Source organism: Ursus arctos, unplaced genomic scaffold (assembly GCF_023065955.2).
Source record: "Ursus arctos isolate Adak ecotype North America unplaced genomic scaffold, UrsArc2.0 scaffold_3, whole genome shotgun sequence".
Lineage (NCBI taxonomy): Eukaryota > Metazoa > Chordata > Mammalia > Carnivora > Ursidae > Ursus > Ursus arctos.
Window position 1 is genome coordinate 75,618,358 of NW_026622985.1, and position 21,958 is coordinate 75,640,315.

A 21,958-nucleotide genomic window follows, 5' to 3' on the forward strand; every position below is an offset into this window, starting at 1 on the left:
GCTTCACTGCCCAAAAGATAGGTTTCCGAGAAGTCCTTTAGTAGAACTCATATATATCATATCATGAGGATAACTTGCTACTTCATAAATTATTTAATAAATTATTTTGTAAAATGAAAGTTTTCTTTTATTATTGTTGAAGTGCAGTTGGGAATTTACCATATATGTTTGCATAGTTTTTCCCTTTTTTGTCACTTCTAAGTCCGATAGATTTTCAGGAAAAAATATGAGACTTTGAGGGTATTCTTCAAAAGATTTCTGCAAACCATTTAAAAACAATATAAATGAACTTTTTTAGGTAAAGCAAACAGATTGGTCAACAAACTGAAAAGAGCCTTTGGACTGCTCCAGTCATGTGCTCTGGGCAACACTGGGCCAGACGTTGTGCTATTGCTCCACATCCGTTTGTGAACAGAACACGTCCTGTTAAATTCGGAACAGAATCTACATCTCAATTTTAATGGTAAAATATCTGCAAACTAGAAGCGGGAGGAGAAACAAGCAAATCAGATCATGACTTTTCCTACCTAAAATGCTCCCATGGCTGCTTCTTACCTCCTGCAGTGGTTCTCAGACTCCGAAACACTTGGACAAACTCATTCCACAACATTTGAAGGTTATGGCTTTTTGGAAGGGAGGGTGTGTGATGTGGGAGTTGGGATTATATTGGAATACCCAAAGGGAATGCATATTCAGTTCAGAATATACACACAGCCTTTGAGATTCTGGTGAACAATACCACATACCCCAGTTAATGCCAGGGAGTAAGTCCGTTGTCAATTCCACTGCCCTAGAGGAAGAACGAAAATAAAACCATAACTTCCTTAGTTCAGTATATAATGTTCTCCATATTCTGACTCCTGCCAAAAACTCCAGCTCATTTACTACAGGCTCCTCAGTGCAATCTGTGACCTTCCTCCCACATATGCCATTTTCCTTCACTTATGTGCATTTTTTTTTTTTGCCTGGGATGCCTGTCCTTTTTTAGATTATATATATATATATATATCCTTCTCATCCCTCTCAGCTCAAGCCCTTATCTTCTCTGCGATACATCCTTTGTCCCCTCCTAGAAACTAAATATCACCTTCTTTTGGCCATCTCTCTATCTTGTCCAACTGAGAGGAAGAACTGTCTTGGAGATTACCGTTATACCTGGCACATAGCTGATAAACCCATGCCTAGTGAATAAATGAATGCAGTACTATTCAAGGGGAAACACATTGCATTTAGGTTGCTCAGAAATGGTAATGTAGGATGTAAATCTCATTTAAGGGCTAACCTGTTAGCTTATTTTTTAAAAAAGATTTATGTATTTATTTGAGAGAGAGAAGGGGGGAGAGGCAGAGGGAGAAGGAGAGTCTTAAGCAGACTCAGAGCTGATCGCACAACCCTGAGATCATGACCCTGAGATCATGACCTGAGCCTAAACCAGGAGTCGGACACTTAACCAACTGAGCCATCCAGGCGCCCCCAAATAGCCTGTTTTAAAATCTAAGTCAAACAGAATGCAAAGTAATAGCCAGCATCTCACACAGAAGTATTTTAGCAAAATCTGAAACCTTAAAAGTAAGGAGTAAGGACTGTTCAAGTTATAGAACATAAAATGTACAAAGCATTTTAGAGTCTTTTTAAAATTATATATATATATATATATATATATATATATATATATATATATATATATATAAATAATGTTTATTTTGTTATATTAGTCACCATCCCGTACATCCCCAGTTTTTGATGCAATGTTCCATGATTTGCATATAACACCCAGTGCACCATGCAGTATGTGCCCTTCTTAATACCCATCACCGGCCTATCCCAGTCCCCCACCCCTCTCCCCTCTGAAGCCCTCAGTTTGAACCATGAGAGGCTGTGGACTCTGGGAAATAGAAAGCATTATAGAGTCTTAAAATTGAAAGGGAAACAGCCATTGGAAAGGATGAATACCCACCATTTGCATCAACATGGTTGGAACTGGAGGAGATTATGCTAAGTGAAATAAGTCAACCAGAGAAAGAAAATTATCATATGGTTTCACTTATATGTGGAACATAAGGAATAGTACAGAGGACCACAGGGCAAGGGAGGGAAAACTGAAGGGGGAGAAATCAGAGAGGGAGACGAACCATGAGAAACTATGGACTCTGGGAAACAAACTGAGGGTTACAAAGGGGAGGGGGATTTGGGGGATGGGGTAGCCCGGTGATGGACCCATTTCCAAATGTCCCAGCTATTTCTGATCTCAGGTCATGGGAGGAGCTATTGTGGGGAATGAGTTCTGAGAAGAAGCTGGAAGTAAGGGCCATGAAGTGCTGCAAAACTCCAAACAGTTCCAAAGCCCTCACCTGTGGTGCTTATCGCGCCAGTCCTGCCCTCTACCTCACCCACTTGCTCATCCTGCGTTGGGTGATGTTCTAAAGAATTAGTAGAATTGTAAATTCTGCTTAAATGTCATCTATCATATGACACTGTTTCATTCTAAAGCAGCTGCTAGTATAAAATTTAAAAGAACTGAGTTTTACACATCCGTGTCCCTTATTCATCACATAAGGCTAACAAAATGAGCTCAGGGAGGTTTTTCAGGGAGAAAAGGTATAAGAAAAGGAAGCAACATTCCCCGATTGAGGGAACTACATATGGGTTCTACAATCCCCCAAACATAAAAACACGGTCTCTTCCCCATACCGAGAAGCAGGGCAGAGGGGGAGAGAGATGGGAAATCACGAAAGGAAGCCTGGGTGGTTACTGAGATGATTTTGGACTAGAAAACAAACCTAAAGTTTGCTGAGTCCAGTGGTCAGTTCTCAGTCCTCATCTTACTTGACCTAGCAGCAGAATTTGATACAGTTGGTCACTCCCTCATGCTGCAAATATTTTTCTTCCCTTGGCTTGCATTCTGTCTTGAAGCTTCGCTTAACCCCAGGCCTCATTCCTTGAATGTATTTATTTTTACATCTACGGTTATTCATTTGGTGAGCTCATCTAGCCTCACGGCTTTAAATATCACTAATTTATTTCTGCAGCTCAGACTTCCCCCGCCCCCCTAAACATGGACACACATTCACCTGCCTATTGAACTTTTCCTCTTGGACTTTAATAGGTATTTCAAGCTTTACGTGATCCAAACTGAGCTCCTATTCCTCCTCTTTAAACCTGCTCCTTCTGGAACCTTTTCCTTTTTAGTTATTGGTAACTCTATCCTTCCAGCTGCTTAGGCTCCTCCCTGGTCTCCTCTCTCACAACCCAACGTCCAAGTCAAGCCAATACTCCCAACAGATAAAAATCCCTGCATGTTAGAGGGTAATATGTTTTATTCATCCCTATATCCTGAACAGTATGTCTGGAACTTAGCACTGCTCCAAAAAGACTTATTGAATAAGGGAATGTATGATTTTGAGACTACGTAAGAATGAGTACATGTTTAAAAAAAAAGATTTTTCTTTAAAATCAAGAGTTAGATATGTCAAAGCACAAAGTTAACAATCGGGAAGGAAAGAAATAGATTTTTCTATGACAAAGAATCTGTTATTTTAGGTCACCTATAAATAGAGTTCCTGAGCTTGGCAATATGTTAGAATCACCTGCAGAGTTTTTCTATCCTGGTGCTCAGGAATTACAGCAGAGACTCTGGGGGAGGGATCCAGCCAGCAGTGTTTTCTAGAGCTCTTCAGGTGGTTCCGATGGGAGCCAAGCCTGAGAACCATTGCTCCACAGGCATCATACGTAAAGTTAGGGTTTACATACTAATTACTTTTTCTAAATATTTCATACTGGAATCCCTCTTTTTCTCCCCTTACAAGCTAGTCTATTATTTTTCATGAGGTTTCTAATCACTCAGCATGCTGGCACTGTGTACAAAAAGAAGAAAATGCAAGAAAATTAACCTAAAATTATTAGAATAAGAGTTCTGAAAGGCAGCTAAACCAAAATAAAAACACAAAGAGGGTTAGCTTTCTGTGTGCCAGAAATAACCCATTCAAATATACTGAGGAAAAACAATTCTTTTCACAAAGAAAGAAAAATTACAAGATACTAAGGAATACTTAAGAAACAATCAAGACTTAAGGGGGAAAAAAACGATTGCACCTTATATAAGTTTAAAAGAAAAGTTTTGAATCAATTGAAACAACTGTTTTCCTGCATGGAGAGATTAAATATTTTAGACACGTCAACTTTTCCCAGAGGAATCTAATTTTAGTGTATGCCCAGTCACAATTCCATCTTGACTAGATGATTTTAAAAGTCACCTAACAGATACTAATGTGTGAAATAACATAAGTATTTTTAAAAGAAAAATAATGAGGGATGCCTTGCCCTCTCAAATATCACACCATTCTATATAGCTGTAATAATCTAAATAGTGTGGTCCTATGAAGGAACAGATGGCTATAGGAATGTGCTAGCATTTCCTTGTGTTTTTCAGTTGTGGGATATAATTATCTCAATGAAGAATTCAAATAATCTTGTACTTGAATTGGGTGCCAATTCCCCCACTTAGAGATTCATTTTTTCTGGTTAAATTTTCTGAAAAATAACTGTTTAACCTTGTTAAGTGGGTAAAGAAACAAACAATTTTTTTGAAACAGGAAACGCCTCCTTATTCCCTAAATCCCAATTTAGAAAGCACTAGAATTAAGTCCCCAAACTGATCCATTACTTGTGGGGATTCCTACGTGACCTATTTGTTACCAACGATTGTCATGCTTATTTTCTTCATAAAGTTTACTACGATTTATTTTCTTGTTTAATATTTACTTCACCAACATAAAAGTAAATTCTTCAAGAATAGGGACCTGGGAGGTCATTGATGGCATAGGGCAGTACGGCATAGTACACGCTCAACAAATATTTGCCAACTATAGCACAGGTGAGAATCCCGCATTCATCTACTTCTCTGGGTCCTACCTTTCTTGACTTTGTAAGATGCTCCATAGCCCATGAATCAGTTCACTGTTCTATCCCACCCAAGGTCCCCTTGAAAGTATTTGCTTACACTGAGACTGAATGGTTCAGATCTTGAAGACTGGGAAATTATCTAAACATTCCAAGCTGCATAAAAACACCTTAACAAACCTCAAAACTTGGGGTGCCTGGGATGGCTCAGTCAGTTAAGCGTCTGCCTTCAGCTCAGGTCATGATCCCAGGGTCTTGGGATAGAGCCCCATCTTGGGCTCTCTGCTCAGTGGGGAGGCTGCTTCTCCCTCTCCTTCTGCCCCTCCTTCCCCACTTGTGTTCCCTCTCACTCACTCTGCTCTCTCTCTCAAATAAATAAATACATCTTTTAAAAAAAAAAACCTCAAAACTCAACTTTGTTTTAATATTTTTGATATTATAGGTCCCGTGAAGAAAATGCGAATTGCCTTATTTGTATGATAATTGCGTAGTAGATCCTCAAATCAAGTTGAGACTGAGCCAAATATTTAGTAGAAATACCATTTTGGAAAATCCAGGGTATTCTGTCTCATTACTTACACTGTTTTACTAGAGATAAATCTAAGCCTAGCAGAAATAATCTCATTTTTTTACTTTCCTCAAAGAATCACTAAGCTTACCTTTTATACTAAAATCATTTGAACATACACAAAACAGTGGGTCAAAGTTGAAATACAAAAAATAAAGATCTGAATGCAAGAGCTACAAGAGGAGGGTCTTTTAATTATAGAAAGGATAGATTTACAGTGAGATTGTTGAGTTTTAACATGGTAAGTTTTCTTTACCAACTTCATATGACTTTTATATAACAATTAATATTAAAATGTTCTTGTTCATAACCAAATGTTAGTTGATGGGATTTCATGCATTAGTAGCTTCGAAAACATTGAAACATAACAGGTGCACATGAAAAACATCAATCTTTTCAGAAAGAACAATATACAATACTGAATTTTTAGTAATTCCAATTTTACTTTGATTACCAATATAAAGTTCCATTATATAGTCTTGATGATGATTATGTTTAGTTTATGTTAAATAAGATACTAAGAATAGTGAAAGTTTCCTTGCCTTAGCACACTATCAATTTGGGATAGGTAAGAGATCAATATTATAAAAGACAAGGAGAAAAAGAAACACTCTCAAAGTACTTTGATGGTCTACTAATGTAAAGCCATTTTCTCTTTTTTAAAACTCAAACATGTGTATATCTTTGTTCTCTGACCTTCTCCTCCAGGGCTGCTTATGCCTTCTCTCTCTTACCCAAATCTGGCTTCTTTTCTACTTATTTGTTCTCTATACAATGGTAAACTTTTATTTTTATTTTTTAATTTTTTGAGAGCGAGAGGGTGAGTGTGTGGGGGAGGAGGGGCTGAGAGAGGGAGAGAGAGAATCTCAAGCAGACTCCATGCTCCCTGCAGAGCTTGACGTGGGGCTTGATCTCATGACCCTGAGACCATGACCTGAGTTGAAATCAAGAGTCGAAGCTTAACTGACTGAGCCACCCCACAATGGAAAACTTCTTAAAGACAAAAACCGCATGTCTCACCTCTCTCACCGTGCATGTCCTGAAGTGGCCTGGCACCACGGCACCGTTCTGCATATATTAACATGTGTGTGTCCATGTGTAGAATACGCAGCCAAATGGGATAGTTTCTTTAATGTCCGTTTTAGGTCTTCGAAATATAACACAGCTGATACTTGAACAACTCGGGGATTAGGGACACCAGCCCCCATGCAGCCAAAAATCCTTGTATGACTTTTGACTCCCTCAAAACTTAACTACTAACAGCCTACTGTTGACCAGAAGCCTTACCGACAGCAGAAACAGTGAACACACATTATGTATATGTGTTTTCTATTGTATTCTTACAATAAAGTAAGCTGGAGAAAAGAAAATATTATTTAGAAAATTATAAGAGAAAATACATTTATGGTACTGTATTAAAAACATCCATGTTTAAGTGATCCATGCAGTTCAAACCTTCAAGGGTCAACTGAACAATATGATAGTAAGTGCTCCATCTGTGAAGTGATTACTACTTTTTCAAAGAACTGCCACAATTATGCTCTCATTTTACTCTCGTATCAATGATGTGAAATAACAGGAAAGAATTATATAGGTGGAAACCAGGGCATAGACATTTAAGTGATTTGCCTTAATTCACAAAAACATGGACACATCTGAAACTAAAATCCAAATTCCCTGCTTTCTTTTAATCCAGGGTTCTTTCTCTTTGATGTTCCTGAAATATCTTTCATAGTAGTGAAAATGAATCACATCAACCTGTTTTCTTGAAATTTACTATGATTCAGTTTTAATTGAATTAACCTTTAGTTAAACTAAATAAGAAATAATTGCTGGGGCGCCTGGATGCCACAGTCAGTTGAGCTTCTGACTCTTGGTTTTGGCTCAGATTTCGATCTCAGGGTCATGAGATCAAGCCCTGTGTCAGGCTCTACACTCAGTACGGAGTCTGCTTGAGACTCTCTCTCCCTCTGCTTCTGTCCCTCCTCCCCGCTCTCTCGTGCTCTCTCTTTCTCTCAAATAAATAAATAAATAAATAAAATCTTTTTAAAAAGGAAAAGAAAAGAAATAACTGCTAATCCAGATGAACAAGTCACAGTGTTCAAAACGCATTTAGCATATATTTCGTGTGTGCTTCCAACATGGCGGGCACTTTAGCCGACACCGGGGATAAAGTGCATATAACTAAGCACCAGGACAGAACTCTTCCCCCTTTTTTGCCCACCACTGGCTTAGCGTGCCATCTACAGTGGTGCCTTACTCAAAACTGCTTTCTTGTCACTTGCCTTTGTGCTGCTGTATGGAAACAAGATGGCAGGAGCGATGCCAAGGGTGCGGCTTCCTCAGAGGCCTGGAACATCAGCACCCCAGTGGAGTGTGGTGCTGATCCATTTGACTCACAGTTTCGATGTTTAAGTCTGAGAAACAAAACAAAACAGTAGAAAGCACAGCAAAAGCAAACAACCAATTATCAAAGTCCTTGGATGAACACCAGCAATACAGGATTTCTTTCCTTTCTCACATTTTTCTGCTCTGTTTTACATACAAATGAAATAAAATGTGCATTTTTTAATCACAACCCCCCATGACCAAAATAATGAACACGTGCAAGAATGGAAGAAGGAGGAGAAAATTGGAAATACTGTATTTCAAAGTAAAAATGAAACCAAGTGACATGTACATAGACGTTGCTTACTAACCTGCAAAATAATGGGACAAAACAAAGCAAGATTCTCCAAGGGATTCAGACGTGCCATTTGGCTCAGAAGGCAAAGATAAAACTGTAGTCTGATAAGGCTTTAATAAAGAATGGGCCCGATCAGAAAGGAATCTGATTAATGGCTTTGTCAGGTGGGGGTAGATGTGATTGTTTGGCTAATCTTAGCAAGATCCGTATTTTTAACTCACCGTCGAAGGCCTGCAAGCCCCATGTTTTCAGGAACACGGAGTACCTGTGAGCAAGTAAGGAGTGTAGTAGCAGCAGGTGCCTGGAACATGAAGACCAGGATGTTACATGCTTTCTGGAAGTTAATGTACAAGGCAGCCCAAATCTTTTGTTCCCCAAATAAGACAGGTGCTTCCAGGGACAGTCCTTCTAACACTGTGCTTCAACCATTTCAACCTAAGACTCCTCATTTTAGTTGCTATAATTATCATTGTGGAACAGGACATGGATTTCTTGCCATATAAAGATACAAGGACGTGTATTTCGATGTCGGTATCATTATATGTGCCTTCCTCACAACAGCAGTTGTAGTCAACAGTTTACTGCTTTATCACACCCTTTGCCTGAAACACCCTTTCCAGGCAAACCCGAAGTCCACTGTTCAAAAATCTGATTCACTTTGTTTCCATTTTGAGAAGATCAACAGGAAAAGCCAACTTCCAAAACAGGCAAATATGGAAATGATTATAAGCATATGAACAGATCATTCTTTTAAATATTTGAATTACTCAAAACATGCTTTATTGTGTGTGTAGAGAAGATTAACTGTTTGAGGAATAGACCTCTTAAAAATGGTGGGTGTCATGGTGATTATATTATTATTTTCATTATTATGGTATTATTATTATCTAAATCCTCATTTCAGATGAATAAATTGAGTCTCAAAAAATTTAAATAGCAAACCTAAGGTGACAGAGAATAAGTGGTAAAGCAAGACTTGTTCATGGGCCTACCACATAAGGAACATATTTTCATTTATTTGGCACCCAGTCTCTCTTTTTTGTCCTTTCTGTTATTTTAAGCATTATTTTAAATATTGTGTGATCTAAGGAGATCTATAATAACTATTATATAAATGGATAAAACAGCCATAAATTGATTGGTATAAGAGCAGAAATGTCTCTGAAATGTACCAAACCACATTTTTAAATATTGGGTATAGATTTTATCCATAAATTGCATTGTACTCTAAGCCTTCATATGAATTTTTAATATTGTTAGTTTAAAAAAGTATTGTATAAAAATTAAAGGGTCTCACAATGCTGTTTGTTTTTTGTAAGAATTTTTACTGAAAAATTAATAGTTATAAAACATGCCCCATGTTCTAACTCTCAAACTTGACCATTTCAAGATACAGTTAATAGTGGTATAAATACATAATATTTCTCAGAGTCTGCTCCGAGAATGACTGAAGTACAGCCTCTTCTATCACAAAGAAGAACTAGGACCTCTGATTTCATGTTTATGGCATTCCAAGTTTGGAAGTAAAACTACAGTTTTCACTACAGTCCATGTGCTTATTCATTGACACCACGTTCAAAAAATGGGTCAGAGAGATAGAAGAAAAACAAAAGCATATAGTGCTCCCCGAAGCCTGGGAGTAGATCATTCAGGAGAAAGGGAGGGACCAATGGTAGAAATCTAACAGAGGGTCTGAAAAGTAAAAACACACAGTGTCTTCAGACACTAGGAGGGCATTGACGCCCTTCAGAAGAGTTGTTTTAGTGGAGTGCTGGGGACAGAAGCCAGATGGCTTTGTGAATGCTGACAGTGGCCTGAGCTAATCCAAGGAGAGCCATGTCAAAACAAACTTAAGGCAGATTATTTTCATTAGAAAATCAGTAAGACACTCAACTTTATTGTTTTTTTTTAATAGGAAACAAACAACCCTCCCCAATTAAAATTCTGATTTTTCTGCTTGCTTTACATCGGCTGCTCACTTTTTTTAGACTGTATATGTTTTATAACTTGACCTAAAAATTCTTGATTAGATTAGATGTCACTGAATGTTGTATCCCCATCAGTGTATCAGACTGGCAGGTACTCAACGAAAATAAAATGAAAGGCAATAAATTCATATACCAAGAAGATTGTATTTAATGGGATTTGAGGTGAGTCTAAAAGATGAAGAACGAGAAATAGTGGGTGTTAAAATTGATTACAAGTGGATTTGGATCTGCAGACACACAGACTCACAGTTTTGTCTCTTGAACAACTAATTTTAAAATATGTAAAAATTCTATTGACGTGGTTTTGCTTGGTTCCCCAGCAGGAACCCTCACTGCAGCTGGGTTGGCAGATCATTTGTTTTCATGAGCGCTCTTTGAACCAATCAGGACACAGATAATCTTATTATACCTCTGTGGGCTTATGTTTCTTTTGATGAGAGTCTAGAGAAGTCATGGGTAATACTTTATTGTGTGCCAGGAACTGCTTAGGTTTCAGTTGTACAAGGTCAGATCTTAATTTAACCACCAACTGGGTACTTAATTTTAGATACACAGAGGAACACATTGGCTCCAAGGCACTTCCTCTGGTTTAGGAAGGCAAGGCCCTGGATAAGAATGACAAGACGATCATTCCAAAAGGTGAGATTATGAAATATTTGATCTGTACCTCACCAACTCGCTTATTAGGTAGTTTAGTATTGGGAATATTTTAAACAAATGGAAATACATATTGTGGTAGCTTCTCATTACTTTCTTTCTAATTGATCACCCGTGGGTTTGCTTTTCTGGGGCCTTTTTAATCACAGAATAAAGGCAGGATTATTTTTGTTTGTTCAAAGAATATTAACTCCATGGCATAGTTATGAAGCATAATAGTATCATGAGAAAAACAGATCAAGAATGAATATGCTTAGAGGAAGTGTCAATATACACACTATGGGATCTCAGAAGGGTCTTTGCTGGTCCTCGTTTCTGAGAAAAAAAATAAATGATTTTTGTGACTAATGAAAATAAATTTCTATCAAGGTTTTTTTAATCACTTATAGCAAAAGATGGATGTTTTATGTTTGGATCAAAAATTTCTTTCAGTTCTTTTAAATCAGGTGAAAAAGAGGAACTCAGTAAAATTGGAAATTTGTTTCTGCAAAATAATTCATAGAATCTTGAGGTTGGAAAGACCTTAGAATTTACCAGAGCCCATCACCCATCTGGTTCATAAATGAACACATGACATCTAAAGAACCTTCTACAACTAAAATGAAATGATTTCTGTGAAATAGCAGTGATGTGGACGAGGAACTCCTAACTCTGCTTTGTGCTGAGAACATTATATTATCATCATAAAGTATCATAATTTTACACTTCTGTTGTATCTGTGGGAATAGCTTGTTTTCAGATGAAAATTTATCTAAAATATGTATATTTCCCCTAGAGTTGTTCAATGGGTTTGCTGATTGTTTGCTTAAACTCTTTTAGAAAACTTATGAATGTTTGTGTTACAAAATGGGACCACCTTTTCATTAATTCCATTACAGTAATAGACGGATCATCAGTTACAGGATAGTGGTTAAGCCTGTGTGGCCTCTAATGCCAAACAACTGCGTTTCTATCCACATCTCCACCACTCACTAGATGGGCAAGCTTGGGCAAATTACCTCACAACTCTGTGCCTCGGTTTCCTTATCTGTAAAATAGGGGAAAGTATGTTATAGAAATTAAATGTCATCATTGACTAAGGTACTTAGCGTAATGCACGTCACAGTAAGTACTCAGTAAATGTTACTTATAATAGTTATTAAATTCAATAAAACAAATATTTATTGAGGACGTGCTATGTACTTGACTTTCTGCCAAACCTTGGGAAGGAGGGCAGTAATGGGTGCTGATTCTGGGGAAAAGTCTAGAATGCGTTTTTAAAGGCAGCAAACTCCCTGAGGGCATGTATCCTATTGTCTTGCGTCTAGCACTGCCTGGAACAGAGCAGACACTGAACACATGTTTTTGAATGAATGAATACGATGGTTTGAAAATCCCTAAGGAAAAAAATAATAATTACCAAGAACTGGGGGGGTCAATATTCCTCCTTTATCTTTTTGATTTAGTAGAGAAGAGAAATGTAGTAGACACTATGCATCTGTATTTCAACAAAGTAGTTGACAGCATTTCTTGATGATGGTCTTGTTATCAAAAAGGAGATAATACTAGATGGTGATGTGTTTGGGAGGATTTGTAACTGGATAAACAGCTTTTCTTGAAGGGTGCTAAATAATAGATCAATGTCAACCTGAAAGCATCTCTGTCCTGTGCCAATCTCTGTTCAACATTTATCATTATTAATCGAACAGATGGACATATAGAAGACATGCAAATAGATCTGCAAATAGAACAATACTTGAAGGGATAGGAAATGCATTAGATTTTAGCAGACTGGAATAAAGGTCAAATCTTAAAAAAAGAAGAAAGAAAGAAGAAGAAGAAAGAAGGAAGAAGGAAGAAGAAGAGGAAGAGGAAAAATGTAATAGGGTTAAATAAAGAGTCCTGCACAGAAATGCATAGCAATAATGTGAGAAAAAATATGATATGTAGAATTTGGGCCAGTAGGGGTCCAAATCAAGTGTGTAACATGATAGCCCCCGAATTCATCTGAGCTTAGGCTAAATTAACAGATCTATAGTATCTAGGAAAAGGGAGGGGTCACGCCTGCTTAATGTTGTGTAGGTCTGACTACAGCTGTTGTGTCCAGAGCCACTTTTAGAAAAAAATGGAAAAACGAGTGTGTTTACAGGAAAGCAATCAAGATGGTGAAGGGAGGTGAACCCACGGCACAGGAAGAAAAGTTGTGTTGCCTTGGGAGGAGAAGGCTCACTGGAGACTGAACAGCCTTCCTGGGGAATGATTAAAGGGCTCTCATGTAGCAGAGGAACAACATTTTATCAGTGTGACTCTGAGGAATAGAACTAGGATCACAGAATAATGATTTGAGGAGATGGATGCAACTTCACTGTTTTTCCTAATTGCTAAAGCTGGCCAAAAACGAAGGGCTCTGTGGGGATATAAGCTTCCTGTCACTTTGGTGGTGAGGGCTGAGGATGGACAATTACTCGTTGGGCATGTTGTAAATGGAATTTACAGGTGGGGCTACCTAGTGGTCAACTCTGAAGTCTGGTGATTCTGGAGAAAAGGAAGGAGACGGAAATAATGAGTATGTCAGAGTACTTGTTCAAGGGTGAGGAATAGAGCTGAAACTGCCAAACAACCTCTAGAATTCTAGTTCCTCATTCCAGAGGAGCTCAACTACAGAAAAATAACAGGAAATGTTTGCTGACACTCACATCCAACACAGTTAATGAGGCAGCTAATCCAGATGGCAGGATTCGAACCAAGTTTCAACTGCTACACCCAGGTATCTCCCCCAGAAAGAAATCAATGGCCTGTGCGTGGTTTCAAAATAAAATATGAAGAAATCCAATGGCTCATTATTGTTTGAATTTCGAATGGGTAAAGATTTGACTTGAGGCCCAGGCAGGAACTTCTGTCATGTCAAATGAACACATGCATATAGTAGTATATCCATAGACCGTATATATAGCATAGACATTTAGTATAGTAAATGTGTGTTCGTATACCTACATAGTACATAAACAATGCTTTCGTTAAGGTCTAGAGGCATTTCATTTTTATTGTTATGGTAGCTAATTAATGTAGTCAAAACATTTGTACTTACCCTCAACTGGGTTGTCTAAACCAAATGTAGCTATTTTTTTTTTTTTTTGTCTGTAACTGGCCTCACCTTCTTCAGAAGCTGCCACTCACTAATTAGTGGAAAATGAACTGTTGGTCTCTTGCAGAGAGAATGACTTAGGTAACAAAGCCTCTACTTGGACGGTTCAGGTAAATGGATCAGTCTTTCAGATTTCTGTTCTTCCCCAAGCCAAGAAACTCTCTCCACCAGATCTCACCTGCTTTACTATAAATTTGTGCAAATTTCTCTCTTATCAAAGTCACCAAGGTCCGTGACCTGTCAGGAAGTGACCTATTTCACTGTAAGGTTCAGCCTGTGAGCAACTTAGGTATACTATAATGTCTTATACAAATTTCCTCTTGTTGGACATTTGATTGTTTCTATGTCTTGGCAGTTAAATATAGCTGAGATGAACCTCTTCACATACAGTTTTTTGGTCCAAATCTCTGATTATTTCTATAAGATAGATTCCTAGATTTAGAATTAAAAACAAAGTGTTGGGTTTTTAAAAAATCATATTACCATTCAAGCTTGTGATAAGGGCACATCTATTATTAAGTTGCCTTTTCATGGGCCATGCTTGCTCTGTTCTTTTCTATTCTATATTCCTCTAGAAATCCACCTATTTGTGAATCTAGATTTCCTTCCTGTTCTGTGTATCATTTTCACAAACTAGCACACATCTTCCTATATCTCTCTTGTAATCAAATTTGACATAGGAATCGACAGTAGAGAGTAAAAATATCTAATGTTGTAATATGAAACTAGAGATAAGCAAATCTAATATGACAGGTCTTATCACTAGTGTATTTACCTAGAAACTAAGCCTCAGTTAATGCAGCTCCAAAACCGGAAGTGAACTTGCAAAAACATAGGACATAAAAAATACAAGGTGAATCTATTAATTTGCTAGTTTGAAGAGTAGTATATATTTGACTATCCAATCACTCATTTATTCAGCCAATAGTGTATTTTGCCTCTTCGTATCTTTTCTAAAATGTCGAATTGTATCTCTTTGAGGCAACATAAAAGTAGCATTCATTTTTTTTTGAATGTGTATGTGCGTGTTCACGCACGCGTGCGTCTGTGTTCAATTTATCAGCAGAACAAGTTGTGCTACTGAGGAAGGAGAATGGTCTAGTTCTCCCTGTCATTATAGGATTACACCATGTGGAGGGAGTTGCTGTAACATTACTTATAAATAAAAGTTACCTGTGTCTGCGGGCTGGACCCCGATTCTGACAGAATTTTAGCTCTCTCTGAAATCTCTTGGTTGACTAGTTGATTCACTGAAATCAGTCCAATGAAGCCATTGATCTGATTTGCCACTTTGTGCCACAGGATTCTGAAAGAGCAGAAGTGTGTCACCACCAAGTAAATACCAAAGTTATAACAAAGTTTTATTCATATTGATTTCAATATATCTTTAAAATTGCACATATAAATGGTCAAAATGCAGGAGAGAAGGAACATTGCTTTGAATATAATAACTGTATTTTCTTAGCAAAACCAAAACATAAAAATCCTCTTTCACCATTGCTATCCCTCTGATAGGAGAAATCCTGATGATTCTCTGTGGGACCTCCAGTAGATGACCACATCACCCTGAAACCGTAGCAGTTTCAAGGTAAGAGACAATTGCCTCAGGGTATGAGGGCCCCCATTCCACACAGCAGAACCTCCGGGTTTGGATTTGGGCTGTGTATAAAACGGTGAAGAAATCTAAATTTTACCGTATGTCCCTTTTCTTATTCTGCCTTATCACCTCCCACTCGACTCAGTCTTAGACCCTCCGACATCTTCACCCCATGCCATCTTCAGTAGCTATTCCCAGAGATCCTAGTTCTGCACTGGGACCGTGTATAGTGCTGCTGGCATTTTCAAAGGGACACTGGAAGATGGAACAATAAGCCGTAAAGAACAGAATCTCTCACTGAAGCAACTGAATGACACTGGGGTGACAGGTGCCGGGGGCAGTGAGATATTTCGGGACACAAAGGCCTTCCTTGCATGGAAGTGGTTGGGCACTCTGGAAACTGTTACGACCAGCCCCGTTTAGGACCCACACACGCATCAGCAGTGCAGTGTTGGCATGCAACATGGACGGGAGGTAGTCAGAGAATCCGTTGCAGAGAGGTGTCATGTACCCACACTCACCCCTGCCTCATCCCTTGCAACATCACCCCAACCTCCTGACTGCTCCAGTCAGGCACCACTGGTATGCTGATCCTTTTTTTAAAGACAGTACTGTTTGGACTCCAAGGCAAAAAGTACAGACTGAAGGCAAGTTTAGGATACCGTGGACCACCCTAAGCAACACAAAGCCTTGTTGCAGGGCGCCAAAGAGAAAGATTTATGTGGTCCTGGAAGCTGTTTTTTATTTTTGGAAGTTATTGTCATTTCGAGCTGGCTGTTAAGAGCAAGATCAAAAGTGTTTTCTTTAAAGGGCAACAGACTGTGGGTGGTTTTCCTGCCACTTGGGAAAGACCTTAAACATGAAGCTACCTGTGCTCTCTCCAGACTCTGCTTAGTAGCTCTGTGACATTGGGTGGGTCTCCTGACCTCCTGACACCTCAGTTTCCCCTTATGCACAATGAATCTATAATACCGACAAAGTAGAGTTGGGGGGTTTAAAGCAAGGGAGTGTATGCAAAGTGAGATCATAATCGCCAGTTTTTTTTAATTACCAAAGATATTCTAAAACTTACATGACCACCAAACTTACCCTTTTCCCATATCTAAACCTAGGATTTTACTCAACCCACCTGTAAAGTAAACTAATAATTACTGCTATCTGAATAATACATTTAGCATTTGGAAATCCTTAATTTGGTGGGTTTTTACCAGAGTATGTGACAGGGCTTCCAAGGAGCCATGAATTCCCCAAAATTTTATGCAGAATTTTGAGTGGGTATGCATCCCTCTGGAGAGAGAATCCACTGCTTTCATCAAATGTGTTCTTGACCTTAAGGAAGGTTAACCAGCACTTTATTTTATTTTGTTTGAATTTTGTTTATTTGAGTATAGCTGGCACATGGTGTCACATCGGTTCCAGGTGCACGGCACAGTGATTCAACGACTCCATATGTTGCGCTGTGCTCCCCGCGAGTGTAGCTCCCATCTGTCACCACACAACACCATTACAGTATCATTGACTGTATTCCCTATGCTGTGCCTTTTATTCCCATGACTTATTCATTCATAACTGGAAGCCTGTATCTCCCCCTCCACTTCCCCCCTTTTCTCATCCCCCTCTGGCCACCATCAGTTTGTTTTTATAGGCCTGAGCCGGCTTTTTATGTGCTTATTCATTTGTTTTTTTTTTAGATTCCACATATGAATGAAATCATGGTATTTGTCTTTCTCAGTCTGATTTCACTTAGCATAATACCCTCTAGTTCCAGCTATGTTGTGGCAAATGGCAAGATCTCATCCTTTTGATGGCTGTGTAATATTCCATGACACATATCTCTTCATCTATCTATTCTTCTTTACCCATTCATCTATCAAAGGCTAACCCATGCTAGAAATGAAAAGCTTTATTGTCCAATATAATTGTTCTAGTTATTTTGTCAGCAGCTAATTATTGGTAATAAATAAATAAATCTCACTAGTGGGTTTCTCCAGAATAAGATTGGCAAACCATTATTTAGAAAGAGTCAGTTAACTTCTCTAGACTGAGAAGCGGAGCCCCTGTGAATAGGTCTTAAAGGAGCTCAAAATATTCCTGGTTGGTGCTTTATTTAAACAATTTTACATAAAGACTGACAATAGATTGCTGCCAGCCTTCAGTTGGGATTGAGTCCTTGCCATTTTAAATTTGAGATGCCGATAAACAACTCTCCTCTTGCTCTTCTCATTGCATCTCAATGTCTCTGGGTTCATTCCAGTGATGCTCTTTGATTGTCTGTCTGACGCTTTAGTGCACCTGCCCTATCGGTTTCTCTTCATTTCACCCCAAGCTTTCAGTAAAAGGTTGAAGAAAGCTTGTGTTAGGTAGGGGGTTGTTCCACGTGCTAAGAGTTTCCTCACTATTTCTATCCAGCTGTTGTTAGGGATACAAAATAGTTAAGAGTCTTAGATAACTTTCTTCTGGATAGTAGTTAAACTGGCTTCTAAAAAACCAAAAAACAAAACTTTCCACAGATCAACTCAGCTCTCTAAGGAGTCTATGTACTGGAAGTCCAAATTTCAAGCAGAGTTAGAGCTGAGCTGACGATTCAAATAGGTAAAAAGGCTGTGGATCCCATACTGATCCCAGAGCCATGCCATCCCCCTATCACCACAGTGATACCAGTGAGAAAGGCAGCCGGCAATGCCACAGGCTGAAGGGCATGATCTAATTGTGCTGTCTGGAGGACTCGGGGCTTGTCTGCTAGTAGGGAGTCAACAACTTCTTTCTACTGGGAACAACCATTTGCTCCCGGTTGACTAGGAGTGGAAGTAGAAAAGATAGAAAAGAAAAAGAAAGTAACATACTTCCCTCAGGAAACTAATAATCCACGTGAGAACACAAAACACAAATATGTGGAGAACTTGCCGGGCAAATACAAAAGGAGTGTAAATCCGGATATTGGGAAAATATCATAGAAGAGGAGATGTTCACAGATAAGGAAGGCCAGAGGGAAACTGGAACATTTCAGCAAGGCTTCCGAGGGAGGACCATCTTGAGCCAGGCCTGAGGCAGTGTGGGCCCTGAGTGTGGAAGAGCTGGAGGGGCTTATGATTGAAGGGGAATAAGATGTGAGAGCACAGAAGTGAGAAAAAGGAAGCCAAGCACAGAGTGCGCCATCACACTTTTTTCGTTGGAAGAAAGACTCCATACCTGAGTACCACGGTCAGTTGTAAGAATAAAGCAGAGCCAAGCTTATGTTAGTGGGTTTTTAATTAACTCATTCATTCATTCACACGTTCATTCATTCAACACACTTTTAGAGACCACAGACTTTGAGATGGTGCTTCTTTAGGTACTGAAGATACAGACTAATTCCCTCCTCTTATTGGCTTACATTCTATGGGGGAATGGGGTGATAGAAAATGAACCAATGAACAACTAATAAAAAATAAACTACTACTTGAATCTAATTGGTGAATAAGACCCTTAGGGCGTATGTTGGCTTTTTGAGTAGACTGAGATATCACGGTGTGAGGAAATGCACTCGGTGGATGCTGTTACTCTCTCATGGGCAGTCTCCCAGCATTACTACGATTCTCTCTTTTATGTTCCAAGATGGTAGAAGGGCACTGGTGCAGACAATGCAAGTACAATCAAAACAATGCCATCGAGTTCATGTGCAGGGTGTCCACAGGTCAGGCACAGTCACGATCAGCTAAACATGAGCAATGAGAGGTGGTAAAGCAAGTATCAACTGTGTTTTGAAAAGTGCCCACAGAAAACTGTTTCCGGCAGGGGCGCCTGGGTGGCACAGCGGTTAAGCGTCTGCCTTCGGCTCAGGGCGTGATCCTGGCATTATAGGATCGAGCCCCACATCAGGCTCCTCTGCTATGAGCCTGCTTCTTCCTCTCCCACTCCCCCTGCTTGTGTTCCCTCTCTCGCTGGCTGTCTCTATCTCTGTCGAATAAATAAATAAAATCTTTAAAAAAAAAAAAAGAAAGAAAAAAAGAAAACTGTTTCCGTTGTTTTCTCCTTGGAAAGACACATCACTATGTAAAATTTCAAATAGATCATACATTTTGGCTCATAAAGACCACTAATCAAAAATAATTTCATATGGATCATTAAACCTAGTCATAGAACACTTAGACACTTAACTGACTGAGCCACCCAAGCACCCCAGTTCTCAGTTCCTTCTGTTTAAAGTTTCCTTCATGTTTTCTCTGTTTGTTCTGTTAAATTTCTTGAGGACAAGGCTAGGCCCCTACATTTGTGACTTTCTGTTTTATTTTCTTTCAACAAATGTCATTGGGAAGCTTCTCTGGGCCAAGCACCTTCCAGAGTCATAAGGGGTGCAAAGATGAGTGAGGGAGAGCCCTTCCCTCAAAGAGCATAGAGTCTTAGAAGGTGAACACAAATACAGAATTACCACGTTCAAAGCAGCCAACTCAAACATTACTGACGTGAGGAAAGGAATAAATTAGCAAATGAGCAAACACAGCAGACACAGAATTAAAAGTTAAGAATGTAAAAGGCTCGCTGTTCTCTATTCCTGTCTCTGCCTTACTTCTTGCTTTGAGTTTTAAACTTCTAATGTGCTGTGTAGAGCAGTGTCTTCAGAAAACTGGTAGGCTGAAATTCGTGTAAGTCAGAAGCATGGGAAAATGAGTTCTTATAAGCCTAACTACAGTCATTAATGAAAAAAAAAGGCCAAAATTAGAAAATGCAGACACCTAAAGGGCAGGTAGTTAAAGGTTTCAAAAGTTAGGATGGACTTCATATATAATATGGATTAAAATGTGAACTACATTGATGTTTGCTCAATGGGGAAAGATGAATGCATTTTAGTTTTTCATCCTGCATCTTTCACATTAACTGTATGTACTTTTCTGTGTTGTCTGCTGATAAGAAACTGCCTCTTCCAAAATTCTATCCAGTCATGGATACTAATGATGACCCCGATGAAGACCATCTTACAAATTATGATATTCAGCTCAGTATTCAAGAATCCATTGAAGCCAGCAAGTCTGTATTTTATTCTGAAAGGTAACGTTTAAGTTGACCGTCAACAAAATTTCTTTATGGCATTCATTTTGTTGTCAGATAAAATGAAAGACACTTCCTGGCCCTTCTGCTAGGAAAATGCTTACTCTTCTTTTCTGGCAGGGAATCCAATGGCTTTACCAGGGCCACTGTGCATAGGTTTCAGCCATATGATCTTCCACAAACCCCCACCTCCTGTGGGAGATGGAAATAACCTTAAATGGGAAATTCTTAGTTGGATTTGATTGTATAGGATTGCCTATTTTTTTTTTAAGATTTTATTTATTTATTTGACATAGCGAGAGACAGCCAGCGAGAGAGGGAACACAAGCAGGGGGAGTGGGAGAGGAAGAAGCAGGCTCCCAGGGGAGCAGGGAGCCCCATGCAGGGCTCGATCCCAGGGATCTGGGATCACGCCCTGGGTTGAAGGCAGACGCTTAACGACTGAGCCACCCAGGCGCCGCTAGGATTGCCTATTTTTTTAAATTAACATAGAATCAAAAAGGACAATAAGTAATTTGAACAAATGTGTGAGTATGGTTTATACAACGAAAATATAGATAGGTGTACAGGGGTCTGTTCTAAATATTTAAAACCCCTTTTGCTACTGACTCAGACAACCTTTATAAGTGATGTATTTCATTTTGGATCTTCAAACTATGAAAAATGGTGTGGACTAGCCCCTAAGTCTAGCCCCAAAGAATGGGAAAGAGTTGAGGGCTTTTAATAAAAATAAGTACTACGTAAACCACAGCCTATTTAATTATCTGCTATCCAAATGACAGAAGTTAACAAATTAGACACAAAATTGATGCTTTATGTTAGCAGAAGTTATACAGTCTAAAACTGATAAAGTAGATTTCTGTCTTGAACAACACACATTATACTTCTAACAAAAATAAACGTTAGTTTGCATTCTATTGTCATATCTTAGAATCCTGTATTTTGGAATTTAGTAGTGCTTTTGAATAGATTCCATGCTATAAAATTATTGCTTTTGAGTTTCTTAAAAATGGACACAGTACCTTTAAACTGGGTCTCTTTAATTTTTCCCTTATCTCCAACAGAGTTCCTAAGAAGGCTTTCACAACTCTAGAATGCCAGGAGATGTTTTTGCTTAATAAGAGTTGAATCAATTTGTTATGAAATACCTTGTTTCCTTTGAATAAACACACACACGAGAGAATTGCCAGGAGGGTTGAAATCACGACCTGTTGGGCCAATGACTAGGAGTTTGTTTAGTAAACGCTCGCCTGTTTTCACTTGTAGATCAGTTGATTAAAGATTCTAACATGCAGTGTGGATCATAAGCCCCCAATTCAGCAATTATTAAGTTCAAAACAATAAACTTTATTGAGCATAGAGTTTTTAAAATTGGAAGAAGCCTTAGACATCTTTCTATTTAGTCCCACCATTT

At 38.8% G+C, this 21,958-nt stretch overlaps 2 protein-coding genes and 1 long non-coding RNA gene across 7 annotated transcripts in view; 1 reads left to right on the top strand and 2 right to left on the bottom strand.

Annotated features, from left to right (window-relative positions):
• Positions 1-785, bottom strand: part of NDUFA5 (NADH:ubiquinone oxidoreductase subunit A5) — a 30,105-nt gene extending 29,320 nt beyond the window's left edge. Inside the window, exon 1 of the mRNA XM_057304465.1 lies at positions 747-785. The gene's annotated coding sequence lies outside the window, so the exon portion shown is untranslated. The remainder of the gene's footprint in view (positions 1-746) is intronic.
• A 6,924-nt stretch (positions 786-7,709) lies between these two features.
• LOC123001608 (uncharacterized) lies at positions 7,710-15,789 on the bottom strand. The gene is made up of 4 exons (XR_006410681.3): positions 15,617-15,789; positions 15,096-15,228; positions 8,375-8,454; positions 7,710-7,884 (listed from the first exon to the last, which is right to left on the bottom strand). It is a non-coding gene; the product is annotated as an uncharacterized LOC123001608 (long non-coding RNA).
• The window catches only part of ASB15 (ankyrin repeat and SOCS box containing 15), a 31,654-nt gene continuing 20,372 nt past the window's right edge, over positions 10,677-21,958 (top strand). Inside the window, exons 1-3 of one of the 5 annotated variants that reach the window (XM_026510277.4) lie at positions 10,677-10,780; positions 15,438-15,510; positions 20,408-20,544. In XM_026510277.4, the coding sequence (XP_026366062.2) occupies positions 20,438-20,544 (107 nt within the window). In that variant the 5' untranslated portion in view covers positions 10,677-10,780; positions 15,438-15,510; positions 20,408-20,437. The remainder of the gene's footprint in view (positions 10,781-15,437; positions 15,511-20,407; positions 20,545-21,958) is intronic. The other 4 variants (XM_048214610.2, XM_044387972.3, XM_044387978.3 and 1 more) reach the window with 4 other exon arrangements.